Source organism: Sus scrofa, chromosome 15 (assembly GCF_054392235.1).
Source record: "Sus scrofa isolate SSC_HxYL_T2T_F1_AM1 chromosome 15, Sscrofa_HxYL_maternal_Yorkshire_Landrace_v2.0, whole genome shotgun sequence".
Classification (NCBI taxonomy): domain Eukaryota; kingdom Metazoa; phylum Chordata; class Mammalia; order Artiodactyla; family Suidae; genus Sus; species Sus scrofa.
The window spans coordinates 130,179,547-130,201,552 of NC_139397.1; the positions used below are offsets into that span (position 1 = coordinate 130,179,547).

The 22,006-nt window shown below is 34.9% G+C and overlaps 1 protein-coding gene across 21 annotated transcripts in view; it reads left to right on the top strand.

Moving 5' to 3' along the window:
• The first annotated feature begins 2,061 nt into the window (after positions 1 to 2,061).
• SPAG16 (sperm associated antigen 16) overlaps positions 2,062 to 22,006 on the top strand; it is a 959,311-nt gene continuing 939,366 nt past the window's right edge. For 10 of the 21 annotated variants that reach the window (XR_014829285.1, XR_014829286.1, XM_021076085.2 and 7 more), the window contains exons 1-3: positions 2,062 to 2,229; positions 17,164 to 17,210; positions 18,248 to 18,343. Coding sequence is in view for 17 of the 21 variants with exons in the window: in XM_021076085.2 (XP_020931744.2) it covers positions 2,103 to 2,229; positions 17,164 to 17,210; positions 18,248 to 18,343 (270 nt within the window). In the remaining 4 variants the exon portion in view is untranslated. Of the gene's footprint in view, positions 2,369 to 14,243; positions 14,344 to 17,139; positions 17,211 to 18,247; positions 18,344 to 22,006 lie in introns of those variants that run through there. The other 11 variants (XM_084999005.1, XM_084999007.1, XM_084999015.1 and 8 more) reach the window with 6 other exon arrangements.

Consider the following 22,006-nt stretch of genomic DNA (forward strand, 5'->3'; position numbering starts at 1 on the left):
GAAGTTCATAAAATTTTTTAAAAAGTAAGGATCTTAGGATAGCATTATAACTGAAACCACTTCTGTGATTTGAAGTTTTTGTTTCTTCTTAGTAAGGTTTTCACCTCCCTTTTAAATTAAACTGGCAATTAACAGAACAAGCATTCCAACATAAAAGGATTATTTTCAAATTCATCCATTGCAAAAAGACATACTAATTTTAAGATATTAGTAGTCACCACAGAAGTTTGCATCCCAATTTTTATCTGAAGGCACTTATTAGTTCTGCTTATATTTGTTAAGATTACTTTTGCTTTTATTTCATTGCTTTTAAGAAATATCACTTACATATTGTAGAGATCAAAATATTAAAGACTCTACTAATTTGAACTTTTAAATGTACTGCTGCTCAGGTTCCTATAAAATGTGTTCAAATTGTAGGGGAGCCAAAAATATCTTGGGTGACAGCTAAACTTAAAATTCATGTAATAATCAAAAGTGATTTTTATAGACATAATCAGATTGGTTGTTCTTTTTAAAACTTTGGTTATTTGGCACCTTCTGAAAGTTAGACTTCCATCCAGAATTAAAAAAAAACAAAAAACAAAAAACAACTTTTGAAGAGTACAGTAATAATACTTCTTTAAGGTATAAGACCGTTTTTAAAGCTCTTTTTGACAATAATCTTTCCCACTTCTCTAAGTAGTGGATACCAATCATATATATATATTTTTTAATGGCTCTTAAAGTTCTTCTCCTTTTTTGAGTGCTGGATAGTTCTATAAATATATAAGTTTTGTCTGAAATTTTCTTTTCTATATATGTAAGTTCCTTACAAATATATTATCCAATTCAAGATTGGCATATTAACTCAATTATTTTAAGTAAATTTTATTAACAAATATTTATTTGCAGACATGGTGATAATGAGTGTTTTTAACATATTTCATTTCATTAATCTATGTTTTAGTAAATTAGGTATTAAAATCTGTGTTTTAGAGAAGAGGAAAATAAGCCTTATGGAACTTAAGGTCACACAGAAGAGTCAGGATTCGAACCTATCTGTAGAACATGACATAGCACCTCTAAAAATTAAGATAAGAGCTCTTACAACAGACCAAAAATAAAAGTAAGCATTAATTGTTCAGAGAGACCCTTTACGTTCTCTTATGCTTCTACATGACTTGCTGAATGTGCAAGGCCCTGACACTATTTTTTGGGTAATAAATTGGACCTTTCATAATTAGTTGCTGTTTGGCATCCAATTTTCATCAAGAACATAGGATGAAAAAGAATCTGTTAAAAAAAAAAAGTCGCCTGTAGATGTTTCCAATACACAATATAAACTTGATTCTGTCATAACAAAAGGATTGCACATGATTGGGCAAGTATCACTTATATTACCGGAAGAGTATTTGTACCTCATAATTCTTATGGAAATGGGTGTACTTTGGTAAGAATCAACGCTACAACTGCTATAACTACATTTCCAAGTATAAAACCGAAGTCTTAAAAAAAGTCCAGATACATACTTTGAAGAAGCACAATAAGGAATTGGCTAGGGTGATCAGCCTAATTCTTCATTGAGAGTTCCTCTGGACCAATCTCTCAGTTATAATTTCTAGAACTTAAACAAATTTCCAGGCACTGAGGATCTTTCTATTTTCTAGAAGTTTTCCCTGGGGAGAACGAGGACACTATACATATCTAAAATCCGGGGACTGATGATGGGCATGTAAAAACCAACTGAAAGGCAATTTCGTGAAGAAAATGAGCAGAGAAACAAACGCTAGGGTCAAAACTAAAGAAAACCAAGCCGCTTTGGTAAGAAACTGTTTGCAAACCGAGCCCGCTGCTTCATTTTATCTCTTTCACTCCAGGAGCTGCATTCGGAATGCTCTGGGTAACTAGGCAACGACGTTGTCCTGGTAACGTAGGAAGCGCAGAGGACATCAACACTTAGGGCCACTGGGCAGCTCTTCCCGCCCGGATCCAGCCTGGTGGGAGGGGTGAAGGATACCAGGCTCTCGCGAGAGCTGCGTGGTTTCGCCGGCAAGCGTCCTCGCGGTTGCCCTTAGAGACGCAGTAGGCAAGCCAGGGTGCTGGGAAGTGGAGCGCCACAGATGGCTGCCCAGCAGGGGATGGCCGATTCGGCCCTGCGGGTCCTGGAAGAAGCTTTGGGCGTGGGCTTGACGACTTCCGGGGACACTGCGGACGCGGTGGCCGCTGAGGGCGCCTTCTACCTGGAGCGTATCCTTCCCGTGTAGGCACAGCCTCTAGACGCTGGCCACGGTAACCGGTTTTGGGGTCGAGGGCGCGGGCTTCCACTATGGATGCCCTATGAAGCTTGAGGTCACGAAGCCTGTAGAGACGCCTGTTGGATCTCAAGGTGGCTTTTTTGACGCAGTGATCCCCTGATATCTACTTACTGTCATTTTTCGCCTTTTAGTAGTTGCAGACTGATATGCTTCTGTTGGAAAAAGACCTTTGGGATTCTCCTATTTAGTAGTAACCACTCAGAAAACTTTGCGATTGTATTTTAAAGTAGCGCAACAAAATAATCCAACGCTCCTTTCCCTCAGTGGTTTTAAGCCCCCCAATGAAAACAAACTCCATAGGGGAACGTTAGGAGATTAGGGAAAAAGATCTCTACCTTTGGGTTTTAAAGGAGAGGAAGCTTAGAATATCCAGCTGGATCCTGTAGATGGTCCAATTATCCAATGCTTAAGAGATTTGTTTTGGTAGCATTCGACTTACTGGGTAGTTTAAATTTTGGCTATCCAATGATAATTACCTACCCCCCCCCCCCCCAATCCTTTAGCAACTAAAGGGCAGGTAACCCGGTGAGCTGACAGGGCTCAGAGATGTTTGAAAGAAACCAGGTCAGATAGTAATGAGCGATTATCAGTGGAAATAACCAGAAAAATTGAATAGCCATTTGTGGATAATAAGGTTGACTATGTCTTATGTAAAGCTTTTGAGCTCCCCTTCTTTATGTAAATGGTACTCAGGAGATGGGGAGAGTTCATGAGAAAAAGATAGCTACTCTATTCAGGCAGATAGGAGAGAGATGGTTAATCTGTTTTATTCTTAAAGATATCAAGGAAACTCCAAAATCTACCTTTATTTTTTGGTCCTAATATAATCCCCTCGGCTTTAATTCAAGATTTCAGAGATCCAGCAATGATTAATTTGGTGGGCTTTGGCAAACTGACTAGCCTGTCTTGACTCAGGCTCAGTACACATCCTTGCTAAATGGGAACTTGAACTTGGTAGAAAAGGTCAAAGAAAATGTGGAGTATTTTATTCCATGCAAACATGATTTTTACAGGAATGTGTTCGATAGTTTGACATCAATTTGAATGAAGTATGTGGGTGTTCTTAGTGTCCTAAGTGAGGTTTTCGTAGAACTTAACAAGCTGTCTTATCCCATTATATTCCTTTTGAAATTCAAGAGCAGTTCAGTGATTCTTTCACAGCTTATCTATGTTAAATATCCTATGCCCATGCTAGTGAATGATAGCCATATCATATCTTGTCTGCATTAAAATGATTTCTGCATTAAATGATTAACACGAGGCAAACATACTGAGGTAACTTTTTAACAAACACTCGTCAAATGGTGATACTCCAATACAGCACAACTTTCGCTAATGAAAATCAGGTTTATTTAGTTTGCAGGGAGAGCACTGAGTTAAGGCTGCCAACATAGAGTAGTTTGCGAAAAACGTATCTTACAAATCCTGCTCCAAGTAATTACATTTATAAGCGACTATGACTTTCCAGGATTTTCTTTTTTTTTTCTTTCTTTCTTTTTTTTGTCTTTCATCTTTTTTAGGGCTGCACTCGCGGCATATGGAGGTTCCCAGGCTAGGGGTCTAATCGGAGCTACAGCTGCCGGCCTTTGCCAGAGCAACGCCAGATCTGAGCCGTGCCTGCGACCTACACCACAGCTTGAAGCAATGCTGGATACTTAACCTACTGATCAAGGACAGGGATCAAACCTGCAACCTCATGGTTCCTAGTCGGATTCGTTTCTGCTGTGCCATGACAGGAACTCCCAGGATTTTCTTTATTGAACTATAATTGACTTAAAAATTATATTAGTTTCAGGTGTACAATATAGTGATGCAGTATTTCTATACGTTTTGAAGTGATCACCACTGTAAGTCTAGTTACTTTGAGTTACCATAAAAAGTTACTGCAATATTATTGTTTACATCCTCTATGCTTGGCATTACAACATCATGACATATTTATTTTATAACTAGAAGTTTGTACCTCTTAATTTCTTTCATCTCTTTTAGTCATACCCCCATTTCCCTGTTTTCTGGCATCTGTTCTCTGTATCTAAGAGATTACTTCTGTTTTGTTATGCTTGTTTTGTTTTTTAGACTTTACATATAAATGAAATCATACAGTAAATTTCTTTCTCTGTCTGACTTATTTTACTTAGCATGATGCCCTCAAGGCCCATTCAAGTTCTTGCAAATGGAAATATTTCAGTATTTTTATGGCTGAGTCATGTTCCGTTGTAGGAACATATACATCTTCCTAATCCATTCATCCATTGATGTTCAATTTAGGTTACTTCCATATTTTGGCTGTTGTAGTAATACTGCAATAAACATATGGTGTGTATATCTTTTAAAATTAGTGTTTTGTTTTTTTCAGATTAGTACCCATAAGTGGACTTGCTGGATCATTTAGTAGTTCTATATTAAATTTTTGGAGGAACCTCCATACTGTTTTCCATAGTGGTTACACCAGTTTACATTCCCACCAAGAGTACATGAGGGTTCTCTTTTCTCCATATTCTCACCAACACTTGTTATTTCTTGGCTTTTTGGCAATAGCTATTTTGACAGGTGTGAGTTGATAACATTGTGATTTTGATTTACATTTTCCTGATGATAAAAGATGTTAAGAACCTTTTCATGTGTCTGTTGGCCATCTATATATATTCCTTGGAAAAATATGTTCATGTCTTCTGCCCATTTTAATTGGGTTATTTATTTACTTATTTTTGATGTTGATTTGTGTGAATTCTTTATAAATTTTGGACGTTAACCCCTTATCATGAATATCATTTGCAAGTATCTTCTCCCATTCAATATATTGTCCTTTCCACTTCTGTTTTGTTGATGGTTTCTTTTGTTATGAAAAAGATTTCTAATTTGATGTAGTTCCATTTGTTTATTTTTGCTTTTGTTTCTTTTGCCTGAAGAGACAGATCCAAAAATATCAAAGAGCGCACTATGTTTTATTCTATGAGTTTTATGGTTAAAGTCTTATATTTAAGTCTTTAATCCATTTTGACTTTGCTTTTGTACATAGTGAAAGAAAATGGTGCAGTTTCATTCTTTTGCTGTGGCTGTCCAGCTTTTCCAACACTATTTATTAAAGAAGCTGTCTTTTTTCCATTGTATATTCTCACCTCCTTGTAGATTAATTGACAATATAAGGTTGAGTTTATTTCTGGGCTTTTTCTATTCTGTTCCATTGATCTATGTATCTGTTTTTGTGCCAGTACTTTATAGTTTTGATTACTTTAGATTTGTAGCATAGTTTGAAGTCAGGGATTGCTATCACGTATTTGTTTTTATTTGTGATTGCTTTGATATTCAGGGTATTGTTTTCCCATATGCATTTTATGATAATTTTTGCAGTTATATGAAAATGCCATTGTTTTTTTTTGTTTTTGTTTTTTTTTTTTTTTTTTTTTTTTTCCATTTTAGGGCCGCACATGAGGCATATGGCATTCCCAGGCTAGGGGTTGAATCAACCATAGATCTGAGCTGCATCCGCAACCTACACTAGAGCTCAGGGAAATCCCGGTTCCTTAACCCACTGAGCTTGGCTGGGAATCCACCCTGCATCCTCATGGATACTAGTCAGATTCCTTACTGCTGAGCCACAGCAGGAACTCCCCATTGGTGTCTTGATAAGGATTGCATTGAATCTGTAGATTGATTTGAATAGTATGGACATTTTAACAATATTAATCTTTCCTATCCATGAGCATAGTATATTTTTCCACTTATTTGTGCTGTTCTTAAATTTCTTCCATAAATATCTTACTGTTTTCAGAGTACAGGTGTTTTACATGCTTGTTTAAATTTATTCATAGCTGTTTTACTCTTTTGATTGAATTGTAAATGAAATTTTCTTTATTTCACTTTTTAATAGTTTGTTATTAGTATAGAGAAAGACAACAGATTTCTGAATACTAATTTTGTATCCTGCAACTTTATTGAATTCATTTATTATTTCTAGTAATTTTTGGTAGTCTTTGGGGTTTTCTGTAAATTGTATTATATCCTCTGTAAATAGTGACAGTTTTACTTCTCTTCTGATTTGGATGTCTTTTATTTCTTTCTCTTATTGGATTGCCGTTTCCACTAATATGTTGCATAGATGGGTTAGATTGGGCAATCTTATCTTGTTGCTAATCTTAGAAGAAAAGCCTTGAGCTTTTTACCATTGAGTGTGATGTTAGCTGTGTTTTGTGATATATGTCCTTTATTATGTTGAGGTATGTTTCCTCTATACTCTAAAAAGCTTTTTGTGCATGTATTGAGAGCTTTTGTTAATGTTGTGTATCACATTGATTTATGGGTGTTCAACCATCCTTGCTTTTGTGGAATAAATACCAGTTAGTTGATTATAATGTATGATCCCTTTTAATGTATTGTTGAACTTGGTTTGCTAATATGTTTGTTAAGGATTTTTGCGTCTACGTTTGTCAGGAATATTCGCCTGTAATTTCCTTTTTTTGTAGTGTATTTTTCTGGTTTTGGTATCATGGTAATTTTGGCATCATGGAGTGAGTTTGAAAGTGTTCCTTCTTCAGTTTTTTTTGAATTTATTGTTATATTTGGCATTTATTGTTATTTGAATTCTTTTTCTTTTTTTTAATATCTGGTGTAGGTTTTTGGTTTGCACTTACATATATATAGTGTAGCTGATAGTTGTTTAAGTTTGAACACATTCTAAAAGCACCATATTTTTACTCTCCCCATGTTTTATGTTTTGGTGTCATATTTTATATCTTTTTACTTTGTGTATTTGTTAACTACTTATTGTAGTTATAGTTGATCTTATGACTTTTGTCTTTCACTTCCATACTAGCTTTTTAAGTGTCTGATCTACTGATTTTACTGTATGTTTACTTTTACCTGGTGAGATTTTTTTCTTTCATGTATTTTCTCATTTCTAGTTATAGCCTTTTTTTCCACTTAAAGAAGCCCTTTTAACATTTCCTGTAAAGCTGGTTTAGTAATGAGGAACTCTTAGTTTTTGCTTGTTTTGGAACTTTTTTATCTCAAATTTTGAATGATAACCTTGCCTTTTTGATTATAAATTTTTTTCTTTCAGCACATTAAACATAGCATGCTACTGTCTTCTGGACTGCAAGTCTCTGCTGAAAAGCCAGCCTGTAGCCTTATAGGGGTTTCCTTGTATGTGACTAGTTGTTTTTTCTTTTTGCCTTTAAAATTCTCTCTTTAACTTTTGCCATTTTAATTATGGTATGTTTTGGCATGGCTCTCTTGGGACTCTTGGACTTGTTTGGATGCTCTGTGCTTCCTGGACCTAGATATCAGTTTCCATTTTCAGGTTGGGGAAATTTTAAGCTATTATTTCCTTAAATTATCCTTTTTAAAAAAATTTCTTTATTTTTGCTATTTAGATTGGATGATTTCCTCTATTCTGTATTCCAGATTGTTTATGTGTTCTTTTATATCAGCCACCATCTGTTGATTCTGTCTAGTGTATTTTTCATTTCAGTTATTTTATTCTTTAGCTCTAGTTGTTTCCTATGTTTTCTAAATCTTTATTGAAGTTCTCACTATGTTTATTCATTCTCTTGAGTTTGGTGAGTATTTTTGTGACCACTACTTTGAACTGTCTTACCGGGCAAAGTATTTATCTCTGATTCATAAGGTTTTTTTTTGTTTTTTTTTTAACCCCCCACTTGGGTTTTGTCTTGCTGTTTGATTTGGAGCATACTCCTCTGTATTCTCATTTTGTTTTGCTTTCTGTGTTTGCTTCTATGAATTAGGTGAATTAGTTACCTTTTCCAGTCTTAAAGTCATGGCCTTGTGTAAGAGCATTCCCTTTATAGACTGTGTGTGCTGGTTGGCTTTGATAGGCTTGACATTGGCTGGGAAAGAGGGAAGGTTGTGGGACATGGTGAATGGGGGCTGCTTTGGCAGGGACATTCTAGGAAGGCTTTGGTAGGTCAGGAAGAGTGCCAGGTGCTATTCAGTCTGCTGCCTACATTCTGGACTCAGAGTGAGTGATTTTGTGTACTTTTTAAGAGTGGAATTTTGGATTCCTGTAAAAGCCTTCTAGCTCTTCTGTGTGTTAACCCTATTGGTTTTAAAAGCCAATCCTTATGGGGGCTCATATTCTTGGTGCAGGTCCCCTGGCCTGGGGTTATCAAAATGAGGTTTAAACTCATCGCCCTTTAGCAAGGTCTTCTGTGTTTGTGATATCCCCTCCTGCTTGTGGGTTGCCACACTAGGGTATGGGTCCTGAATAGATCATACCTCTGCCCCTCATACCTATCTTGATGTGTTTTTTTTTTTTTTTTTTTTTTTTTTCTCTTTATCCTTAATGTAGAAGAGTCATTGTACTAGTCTTCAGGTCATTCTCAGAGAGAGTTGTTTATATGTAGTTGTAGTTTTGGTGTGTCCATGGGAGGAGTTAAGCTCAAATTCTTCCTAGTCTACAATCTTGATTCTACCCTTCTTCCAGGATTTTATTATCTTCTATGTGAAATATCTAGCCACTTTGCATTTCTTCCATCTCTCTTTGGTTGACTCTTTTGGGTTTCAACTAAAGGGTATTCAGGAGATTAGTAAACATTTAACCAATCAGTTTTCCTACATTCAATTTCAAATAAAAGGTTTATCATGCGAGAGCTTTAATTCTTACTTAAATGAAGTTTGAGGACTACCTTCGAATCTGTTATCCCTGTATCCTTGAGCTCTCAACATGCATAATTAAGAGTTGACTGTATAATTTTATTTGATATTGTTTCTTAAGAATTATGATAGTTGCTGAAGTGAAACTTTCTTGGGTTAAAGTCTTTAGCTTTCAGGTAATTTGAGCTATTGTAGTAGGTAAATAAAATTATAATATGCACTAATGAATCAGAAATATGATGTTCTCTACTTTGCACATGTACTTAATCACTTCTAATCCATGGCATTTGGTTTTGGTCTTCCCTTATTTATTATTGAACAGATGCTCCTAGGACAATAAACAATAAGCTATCAATATTGAGCAAATCTTATGAAAGAGGTTGACTCAAATTCTCCAGGAAATTACCATTTTCATTTCTCTTAACCATTCAGAGATTAAGAATATGTATAGGTTAGTGTGGTCCAAACCAGAAACATAGCTAGCCATGTTCCACTATGGGGAGTGGGGAATGGCGTCATTAGTAGAAGCCTCACATTCTTTATGACAGTTTAGAGAATGTTTCCTTCCTTGTAACCTCCTAGTTGTGATGGTGCCACTTTTGTTTCTTCTGAAGCACTTTATATATTTACTTTTAAGTTTTAAACTTGCACAAGGTGAGATACAAACATGCATGACATAGTTCTAATCTTATTTTGCTATCTCCAGAACTTTAAAAATCTAGTCATAGAATACACGAATCCTCTCGAGAACTCTTTATTAGAAAGACATTTGCACCTTTGTAAAATAAAAGGCTAGATTTTAACTGTGTGATTTGTAAATGGGCAAGTAGGTATCTCTAGTAATTGTGAAGAAGGTTGGTTGTCTTTCATAAATGAATTCTCTCTTAAAAATCAGTACAGTTTTGGTGAGGTTTTCAATTGTAGTAGTGACCAGGGATTGCCTTTTAATGTGTGGCTGCAGTCCTTTGAGAGTGCTCAATTCCAATTGGAAAATACAGGCTAGAATGAACTGTCCTAAGAAAGCTAATGCTTAATTGATTTTTTGGCTGCTTGTCTAAAGAACTTGTTCAAGCAAGAGTAATGAAATGCATTATTCGAGGGAAGTGGAAGTCCCAAAGTAGTTTGTTTTTGTTACCTACCTCCCATTGCACTGATTCTCAGCTTCCCTAATTGGCTTTTGATTATTATTTTTCTAGGCATTTTAGCACTAATAATTTGACTTCTTTAGATTATGGACATAAGTTTTATGGCCACTGCAGAGGTCTCCTCTGGCCTCAAGAGCAATTTCTGAGGGTTGACTGACTTTAACTTTGAGGCTAATCAACTCTGATGCAGTCCCAAGTTAGCTATTTCCAAAAATGCAGAATTAAGGATTCCAGACCCTGAAATATGGTGATCATGCTAAACTGATACCTCATATAAGAAACACACTTTTTTTCTTAAGCGATATCCTGTAGCCAGTATCTCACTGCAATGTTAATACTTACTGATAGCTTTGTTTAATTAAAGCTGAACTTTAAAAATTATTTTATTTATTGCTTTTAACAGTTATATACTTCCTCTAAGATGTTACTTCTCTGGAATATTTATGGTTTTAAGTGAGAAGCTATTAGTAAAGTCCTTAATAATCAATATGCTCTCAAGTAGTGTATTTCTTATTATCATTGAAAAGCTGAATTTGCTTGTGGTCACTTAGTTGCATCCTTTATATATTCAAATAAAAAGAACAGATAATCTGAATATAGAATGTAGATTGAGGCATGTTACTTATGTACTGCTTATACTATTATATATAAAATAATCAACAAAGGAGGACCTACTGTATAGCACAGGGAACTATACTCAATATTTTTTTTCTTTCTTTTTTTTTTTTTTTTTGCTATTTCTCAGGCCACTCCTGCGGCATATGGAGGTTCCCAGGCTAGGGGTCGAATCGGAGCTGAAGCCGCTGGCCTACACCACAGCCACAGCAACGGTGGATCCAAGCCGCGTCTGCGACCTACACCACAGCTCACGGCAACGCCAGATCATTAACCCACTGAGCAAGGGCAGGGATCAAATCTGCAACCTCATGGTTCCTAGTTGGATTCGTTAACCACTGCGCCACGACGGAAACTCCCCTATACTCAATATTTTGTAATAATCTATAAAGGAAAAGAAGTATGTGTATGAGCTGAATCACTTTGCTTTACACCTGAAACTAATATAACATTGTAAATCAGCTATATTTCGACAAAAACTTTTAAAAAGTGGCATGTTACTAAGCCGGGAGTGCTGAGTTTTACATGCATTAAAGCCATAGCTTATTTGAGAGAAAAAAATTATATTTTGTTCTGTGTCTTCTAGTCTAGACAGGTGTTACTGTGCATATGAATCAAAAATATGTTTCTTTAAATGAGGATACTAATTCAATAGGTGCAGCTTAGGGCTAATATTCTGTATTATTAACAAGCTCCCAGATAGATGCTGCTGGTGCTGCTGGTCTAAGGACTATAATTGGAGTAGCAAGGCTATAGACAAATATCTTAACCTCTAGCTTTTATATTTTCAGATAGTGGTATAATATGTAGATCCCATATCTTTGGATCTCTTGGTTTAGAAATCAGAAAAACTTACACCACAACCCTCTATAAGAGCTATGAATCTTACAGCTGCCAGAAAGTTATTTTCTAGCTTCTGAGGCAGAAAATGTACAATAACTGTTTAGAGCAGAAGGGGCCAATAAATTTCCGCTCTTGCCAATTCTATTGAATTAATAATGGTTCCCTGGTATGTGGTGTTAATAAGATTTGGTAGGAAAGACTGAAGGAAGCAAATAGCAGTGGGGGATAGGGAAGCAAGTGTGCCAGTTATTTGCCATTTTGATCCATATTCCGTTACCTTATTTTCTTTAAATTAGCTTTCCTAAGAAAGAAGACATGACTGTGATGTTTGCTATTTGTAATACATTTATTTTTATTTCAATTTAGTGAGTAAACTGTTGATCATGGAGCATCCCAGCTAGATTTTAGGTTGCCTCTGTGAACATTGACTCTACAGTGATGGCAAAATTACAAAGCAATTTCTGACTATAGCAGCTCTGGGAAATCATGAAAAATATAATTAGCTATATGTTTCACTCTAGTTCTTTTTAAGGATGGCGCTGCTGGCAGTGATCGCTACCTACAGATGCAGTAGTAGAGGAGACCAGTGACGAACTTTGTATTCTGCTCTAATCTGAAAATTGTTCATTTCTTTCTGGCTGTAGTCCATCTGCAGAACCTCGTTTGTGACCCCATCATAACAACTGTCACCTCAAGCTTTGCTCTATTAAGGCAGCTGAAATGCTTCTCTGAAGCTTCTTGTGGTTGTGTCTTCTATAATACTGTGTTGGATTTAGGGCTTCCTAGTAGTTTCAGTGTGGGTGTATATTGGCCTATTTTCTGACAAGGTCTACAAGGTCAGAATTTGGTGCAAATTCTATTAGTGCAGAAACTACCAATTAGTTCATCCATGGTGATGGGGTACCAGGGAACTAATTCACAGTATGCAAACTCACAAGTATTACTAAATTCCTTCCAGAGTAAGTGGAAATATGGAGTAGGAACCTTAGTCTGAGTCTAGGCTATGACTCTAGGATGTAGTCCCTGGCCTGGAAGTGGGCAGTGCTCTGGCTGTGGCTGCAGTCCCGGGAGGAAGGGTTGATGACAGACAGTGCCAAGATAAGACTAGAAAACCAGGTACAATAGTCCAGCTCAAGCTCAGGTAGGCAGAAAGGCAGGAACCAGATCTCAGAGATAAAAACAGAACAGAAAAAAAAAATGAAATTTGGAATTGGAGTTCAATGATGTTCTTTGAAGGAATACTAGGTACGTCATGGGAAGGGAGTTTTGTAAGGACTCAGAGTCAACTTGGCATCAAGAAACTGATTTTAAGCCAGAATGTCAGTTTATTATTCTGCAGTGGAAAAATAACTTTGCATGAGAATTGTGGCCAGTTTAATTGTATGGACATTTCCTGGAGAATAGGATCACCTAAGAGAAATTACAGATGAGAAAGTTGCCCAGCAAAAGTAGAACAGAGTAAAGGGTTTTATCTTTCAGGTGGTTCTTGATACGTTGCCTGTTTACGTTCTACCAATATTGCTTCTAAAGCAGTGCTTTCCAACCTTTTTCACATGCAATGACCCATCAGATCCTGCTTCACTCTGTCTTTCTGGCTGTCCAAGTTCCAAGGGAATCAACGTATGTACAGTCCACAGTATTCTCTTTATGGGAACCGAAGAGCATGATTTCTCTTAGAATTCAGAACCAGAGGTTGCTGTACATCTACTGAGAAACTCATCTCTTTTCATTGGATGGATAGAGAATTGGAACCCCTTTTTACCCAGATTGCTGGGAAGTTTAGAGTCAAACCTGTGGCTTGTATTTAACTAAGTTCATGAGGACTTATAGCATTTACTGCATATTTATTTTCTCCTATTTCCCTTTCTCCTATTCAATTTTCCATATTCATTTGTTTTTACTTTTATCTTCCTGTAGCTGTGTGAGTGTTTGTAAAATGCCACAGAATTGTTTTGGGATTTGTTTGTGCATTTGTCCATGTGTTGCTAGCCAGCTAGCCAGATAGACATATTGATTACAAACGCACAGACCAAAGTACATTTACTTCTTTGGTAATACTGCAACATCACATTTCAATTGAGTTGCGTCTGGGAAGATTTTCTGTACAGATCATAATGTGGATACTAAAAGTATCGATTTAGAAGGCTACTGGGTCCTATTTGGGGTATTTGTCCTCTTCCTGACCTTTTTGTTCTGTTAATCTCTTGCTCTTGGTTTATTTAATCTTTGCGTCTATAGCCCTGTAGCTCTTTTATACTTCTCCTTCCTTTAGTGTCATCAAATTGAGCTCTTTAAAGGGTTGGATTTATCTGCGGGTAATATGACACTTGAGAATTCGGAAAACAAACAGGGGAGAGAGTTCATTACTGAAGTTACTGGCAAAAATTGCGTTTTGCCATTATGTCACTATAGGAACAGTACGGTGTAGTTGAAAATTCATGGTATTTATATTCAAGAAACTTTGTTACTCATAGTTGTGATTTTGGCCAAATCTATTAATCTTCTGATGTAGTTTCTTTTCTTTTTTTTTTCAATTTAGAGATGACTATATCTGTGCCATTCAATCACACATGGCTATAAAAGTACATATGCTTATGATCCATATGATGATATTTTAAAAATTTATAAAATGGTACTTATTTTTTCTATTTTGATTGTGAGGAAACAATATATTATTAGTGACTAAAATCTGTTGCTTAGAATATTTTTTTTTTGTTAGCAATATACAACTGTTGTTTGATATTTCCAAAGCTTTGAGAACAAATCACTTTTTTCTCTTTGTAGTCATGTTTAAGAAGCCTTGCTTTGATGTTTTTCTCACAATAATCTTGGTAAGTAGTTGGCTTATTTACAATGATAAAAATCTATCCAGATCATTTTAGAATATTTACTTCTTTGTGAAATTTATTATGGTATGAGCAGTGATGAAAGATGCATTACTTTTCTGGAGACTTAAAGACAAGTGACTGCCTATAAAATCATCTTCTAGTAGTTGTTTCTCAAAAGGGGGCATATTTTTCCATAAAAAGAAGCTGACTCCCTGTAGCTGAACCTCAGGAAACTTTATATCATTAAGTGCAAATGTGTCAGAAAAAAATAAATCTAGAAAAGGAGGAAGGATTCAGAATGTCTTTTATTTGTCCATTCATCTTAACATATAGGTGAACTAGATCATGGGAGATTATGAGACTTCTCCACAGGTACTCATCTCTTTCTAAAACAAGGGAAATTTTAACAAACGCTTGTATAGTATTTATAAGCCAGACACCATTCTGAATGATTTACATATGTTAACTCTTGAAAATACTTTCAAAACCTAAAAGGTAGTATGATAGCCAGCCTCCAAAATGCTACCCAGTGATCCCTATACCCTTACATACTGAATAAGGTTGACCTATAAAATCAACATGATATTGAATAAATGATGATATATGACCTTTGAGACTTGTTCATCAAAGATACTATGGCTTCCACTTTGCTTTCTTGGCTTGCTTATTCTGGAAGTAGCTAGCCACCATGTCTTGAAGGCTTAAGAAGCTTGTGGAAAGACCCATGTAGAGAGGAACTGAAATCTTTAGCCAACAATGTCAGCATTCTTGGAATTGGAACCTCTTGGCTCAGTTAAGTCTTTGGATGACTGCAATCTTGGCTGCCATGTTGACAGACTTCATGAAAGATCCCAAATCAGAATTCTTCAGTTGAATTCTTAACCACAGAAACTATGAAATGCTTATTGCCCTAAGTTTTGGAGAGTTTGTTATGCAGATTTTGGTATTTAGAAGTGAGATTCTAAAGCAAGAAATACCTTAAAAGTATCAGAATGACTTTGGCACTGAGCATTAGGCAGATGTTGAAACTACTTTAAGTAGAATATTAGTGAAACTAAAATACCTTGAATATTAGTGGTAGGCTGATGGTCTTTAAGGAGGCTGCTGGCAAGGAATTAAAGGAGAGTGAGGCAAAACCTATTGGAAACTCTTATGTAATAATAGATCACTAATGTTTAGGTAGGTACTTCTCTCCAGGTACTTGATATGGGTAAGTTTAAGGGTATGGGACAAACTACAGGTATGCAACTTTTTTTTTAGTGTTATTTAATCTCCTTTAAATAGTCTAGTTTTGTAGTCTAAATTATTGGACATATTATTATTAGAGAGATACTCATGTTTGACAATAAAACCTTCGTCCTTTGACTTACCTGGTTCCTGAGGATTGGTCACAACTGAACTAGCTTAAGCCTCTCCTCAAGTTATAAGTCAAATAGTGAAGAATTATTGCTTATGATGGGGCTGAGTAACAAGAATACATACCTATCTTTTAGAGGTTTAATACTATGTGGCAGATCATTGGCAAATGCTTCAAGTATTTAAAGACTTGAAGAAAACCCATATGAAATAGTAAGAGAGGTAGTATAGCAGAGTGAAACCTGAACTTCTAGGGCTGTTGGTTCTTGGTTGTGTAACTTTGTGCATTTGGGTCCTGATCTATAAAATGGAGATTATAGTAGCTTCAGTCTCATAGATAGTATGAGGATGACATGAGTTAATACATGTAAAACCCTTAGCACAGTGCCTGGCTCCTACTAAATATGCTGAAGAGTGTTATCAGTCTTATTACAAACAACAGAAGTTGTTATACACACCATCAGGTTATTCTTGGAGAGTATTCCACCAAGAATGACAGAGTAATTTCTCATAGCAGCAAAATGAAAACTAAGCTAATCTCATCTTTGATTCATAAACCATTGCTGTGCGTTGAAGTGTTTAATTTTATACCTTTTAAACTTGGCATAATCAAGTCTGTATATTTGTAAAAAATGTAAACCTACCAACCAGCAAACAAAATAGCATTGCTGGTATATGTTTTGATTTATTTTAAAATTAAATGTTATCTTGGAATTTTCATTTGTAATTATAGAAACTTATAAGGTCTTATATCAGAGCTATTAGAGTTATGTCCATTCATATTTTAATGCTGATATATGAATTGCTGAATTATGACTACTATATATAGTTTATGACTACTAAATATAAGTTTATATTTGCTTAAAATTAAGCTGTCTTTTCAAAGATAATTTTAAAATTGAGATATTTAAGAAAGAGTGGAGGTGTAAGTAACTTTTATTGATAAAAACATTGAAATCTCTTTTTTACTTATATGTAAATCTTGGTGTGCTTTGTTTTTTCATTCATAATACTTTAAACCAAGTAAAGAGGTCACACTGTGTTGTGAATGACTCTGTAACTCAGGAAAATTCACTGTGGTTTGAGATAGGTTTGAAAAATTTACCGTCATAGTTTTCCTGTCCACCATTTTTATCTCTTTCTAATATATATTATGAGACTATCTACTTTTTTGTTAGTCTTCTTAGAATAGAGTTGGAAATCATCAGATAAGAAAGAGATAAAAATATAGTTTTTTATGGATTTGGGTAATATAGAATAATAATTTAAAATAACAAAGTATTTTGTTTTAAAACATCTATTATTGTAGGCTATATGAAGAAGAAAAATTTAAAAAATAACTTTATTTGCATTTACTAACTTAGTGAGATTCTTGGATCTAATACTGTATTTTAATGTTATATCAACTTTTAAGTATAATAATTTTATTCCATATATTTTGAGATTCAAACTTGACAGTATATTTAGAGGTCACTATAACTGAAGCATCTGAAGATGATTATGAATATGAAGAGGTAATTTGTTCATTTTGCATATTTATTCTGTTAATTCATTATAGTTATTCTTGTGAAGGATTCATTTTATTTTTTATTAAATATACATTTTTTTCTTAAGTGATGCTAATTTTTCAACTGAATTTAGCTAATCAGCTGGTTATGAGTGCGGTATGAAAGGTCTATTTAAAAATTTAGATCGGTTAATACGTCTAGCTCTTTTGATTTTCCTGTTGAATGTCCTTCAGAATCAGCCCCTTATCACCTGGCCCATGGATCCATACTACTGTCTATTATCTCTGTCTAGCAGGTATTCCCTTTCATCCAGTTTGCTCTTGATAGGGTTTTTCAGATTCCTACTACTTAGCTGGAGCTCATATCCTATGCCTCCTTCCAACTTATCTGTATTTCTGTCTAATATGCTTATTGTCTCAAACCTTTCCTTTCATTCATTGTTCCAATGGAACCTATCATTACATCTGAGGCTTGGCGGACAGAGCCACTCCTAGATAACAGAAGCTGTGAATGAAAATGTGTGAAAGAAAGCCTGGCAGGTGTGGCCTGGACAAGCAGGAGACAGGACAAACACATAAGATAGGCTTTGCATTACTGCTGGTAAAATGGAGATAATAATACATATCACTTGAAATTACTGAATGTTAATTTTAATATTAGACTTAATTTACTAGAAATTAAGTTATGAAAAGTAATTGTGAACAAAATCTCGGATGAGGAAAGAATGCTGGCATTCAGGTGGTTTAACATTTTTTTTTTTTTAGCAGAGTTTTTACTACATTTGTCATTATAGATAAAAGCAATTACCCATAAGCTAATCTCAAATTCATTAGAAGTGACATTGAATGATGTTTACAGGGAAGTCAGAGGGCTGCCTACTTGTTAGTTGTTCATTTTTTATAGGTCTTCAGAATGACATGGTGTCTTAGATAAAGTGTATTTCTTTGATCCTTTGTTCTGTGAGGAGAATTATTTCTGAAATGAAATAAGGTATTTTTATTTTCCTCTAACTCTTCCTCTCTTTCGCTTTTTCTGTGATTTAGATACCAGACGACAATTTTAGCATTCCAGAAGGTGAAGAAGATTTGGCAAAAGCAATTCAGATGGTCCAAGAACAAGCTACAGATACTCAAATTTTGGTGAGAATTTTGAACACAACCATACCCTATAGTTTAACAGTGATACTTTTCATGTGAAGTTTTGAAAGGCATACTTTACTTACTAGATGCAGCCCTGTGACCTGATGTCTTTTTCATTTCTATTTCTTTGTCATCAAACCTTAGCTTTTAGTAAGTAGTTGTATATACTCTGCCTTGGGTTGTCATTTTCCATACGTGGTCACTTTTGCATAACTTTGCAACAAATGACACTTTCTCTCAGAACTCTCCCTCTTTAATCTCAGTGGAGTTTAACCAAGGATTTCAACACTTATGCAGAATTTGGTATTTATATATATTCTACAATTTGTTTTATAAGCATCTGTGTCTTTTTTTTAATGAAGTATTAAGCTCACAGGGAATGCTTAATATATTATGATTTTTTTTCTTGTGAGGCTTAGGAGCTAATTTCACTAAAGAATAATGTGAGGATGCTTTCTGATTATAATACCTCCAATTGAAAGTACATAGAATGATGGCATTCCTATAAAATTGAAAACATAATTTAATGATGATAGCAAAAATATTTTGAAGTGCTTTATATTTTCATACCAACGCTGATTAATAAGGATACTTTTCTTCAAAAATGAAGGCTTTACCTATGTGAAATATGAAGGAAATTGTTATATTTTTATTTATGTCCACACTTATCTTCCTCAGTGCAAAATAAGATGTGATATACTTCACTCCATATTCTGCTCTGTGTCAATCTTTCCATATTTTGTAGATTTCCTCCAATTCAGAAATCCATTGACACCTTTCCAAAATACCTGTCCATTTGAAGTTGAAAAAAGCTGAAGAGAAGGATTTCTTGAATCCAAAATTGATTACTTTTTAAGTGGAGGGTTCTAGCTTATAGTAAACTCTATTCTCTAATGTATCCTTTGGATATCATTCCTTTTAGGTGGACTCAAAGTGAAGTCTACTACGTAGACTTATTTATTAGTCTATTGGATATCTCAGTGTAGTCATTTATAGGAAAGTCTTAAAATATAGCATTTTGAATGATGAGCAGCAAATAAACATATTAGTTGCATGATATGGTCTGCTTGTCATCTTCCTTCTTGCTTTTCATCATTAAATAAAGAAGGATTAAAAAATTCTTTATGTACCACTCATTTGCATTGGTAGTTTGTAACGTAGATACACCTAACACAGTGCTTAGTACATAATAAACTCCGAATGAATAGCAGTTAAATAAGTGAATGAATATATTCATCATTGAATTAAATGGAAAAATATAAAAATCATTTAAAAAATTAAAATATATACTATTTCATTATGAGAAAAATAAATACCCCCCCTCCCAAATTATGACCTGAACTATAATTGCATTTTTGTATCTGGCATCATGCTTTGTAAATCCAAAGATAAATTAAAAAAAGGCAATTGGGGAGTAAATGGAATGTAGTAGCTATCATATCTCCTGTACCAAATATCAGTAATTCTTTTTTCATCAATTTCTCAGAAGCTTTATTTTATCATAACTTTGGAAGAGTTAACTTTCTAGATATATGATATATTTAAAGCTGGTTGGCTATCATTTAAGTTTTTATCTGTTTTTTTGAATTCTGAGGAGGAACAGTGATATGCAGAAAATTAACAAAAGTTTCCCTTAAACTTTTAAAATTAAATATGGATTCATTTTATAATCGTGTCAATTATATATTTCTCATTTGATTTTTGTTTCTGTAGTATTTTATCTTTAAAAACTAGCTTTGAGTTTTGCCATAGGCTGTTTTAAGAATATTTATTGTTTATAAAACCAACTAAAAAGGCTACAAGCTTGGGATTTCCTGTCGTGGCTCAGTGGTAATGAACGCGACAAGGATCCACAGGGAAACAGGTTCAATCCCTGGTCTTGCTCAGTGGATTAAGGATCCAGTGTTGTCGTGAGCTGTGGTGTAGTTCATAGACGTGGGTCAGATCCACTGTTGCTGTGACTGTGCTGTAGGCTGGCAGCTGCAGCTCCGATTTGACCCCTAGCCTGGGAACTTCCATATGCTGCATATGCGGCCCTAAAGAAGGCCCCAAAAAATCATATTCAGATTTGTTGACCCCAGATGCCAAGGTAGCATTTATTACTGTATGATGAATGTTTACTTCTAATTATATTATGCCCTCACCTAAAGTTATATATATATAACTTGGCAGGTATGCTGTTTTTGGCTACTTTGGCATCTCCCATGATGTTTGATATAGGGTCTACACATAATCAACAATGCTACAAAATGCCTTTTTAAAAATGATCTTAGGAGGGGATTTGAAGTTATTCTACATGAGCTTTAAAAAAATTATTTCAAAACCCTATCATTTGTCAGTAATTTTCTGTAGCTCCTCCGGTCCCCAAATTTGCTTAAACTCACCACTATTTGGATTGTCATACTAGTAACTAGTAATTAACATCAGCATTAAGGTATTTATAGAACTTTTGAAAATGACTTTTTGTGGCAAAAAAGATTCTCTTTCTTTAGTGCATGTCTGGTTAACTATTCTATGCATTCTGTGTAACCTGGTCTGTCACCATTACCAAGTTGAGAAGGAGATATTGGAAAGAAAATCCACTGCCGAGTTTCAGTAGGTGAAACTAAATCTGACTATCCAAATGGTCTGCAGTGATATGAGTGAGTTCTTTCTGATCAGAAGAAAATATGTACCCTGTAGACAATGATGATGATGATTTTTTTAAAAGAATTTGCTCATTAATTTTTTAATGTACTGACTTATGTGATAGTTTTTTGACTGTCCTAATATATCTCATTTGCTGAAATAACTACATTTCTCTTGTTTAAGGATCTGTAAACTTACTCTCTCAAGGGGCATGTAGAAAATCTTTTGTTTTGAGGGGCATGAGGTCGCTGTTACACCTGCTCAACTCTCTCATGTATTGCAGAAACAGCCATAGACAGTATGTAAACAAGAGTCATGGCGAGGTTCTAATCAACTTTATTTACTGGAACAGTTAACTGACCCCTGATATAGTTGATAGATTCATTTACTACCATTATGAAGTAGTAGTGCAAGAATTCTCTATTGCACATAATTTCTTCCATAATGTTTCTAAAAATCAAGGCACAAAGTCATATATTTTAATCAGAAATTATAAATTTTTGTAATGATTTTTAAAAGAATTAAAAATGTTTTATGTACCATTGCTAGAGCAAGTTGACCTCCTTACAGTTTTTCATACAATCCGGTCACATTCTTGCTTGCCTCTGTTCTTGCTAATGCTGTATCTGAAACAGGACTCTACCTCTTCTCTAAATTTATGCTCACGTGCCACTTTCTCAATGAAATCTTCCTTTGTCTCCCTATGTACATAGCAGCCTAGTTCCACACATGTATCTGCCCCATACCTGGCTTTCCCTCACTTCAGCCCTCTGTTTTTACCCCCAGGCACTTAGTACCATTTGTCACACTGTATGTTCATAATGTAGTTACTTATTTTCTCTTCCCATCCATTTGACTGTCAAAAGGGCTAAGTCTTGTCTGTTTCCATCACTGCTTTATCCCTAGGAATTAAAATAGTTCATGAAACATAATATTCAACAAAATTGTTTAAAAAGTGAATGTCTAAATGAACAAAATGCCTATCTGTGCCATTAATCAAAGCTTTGATATTTTCAAAATTAATAATTATACATT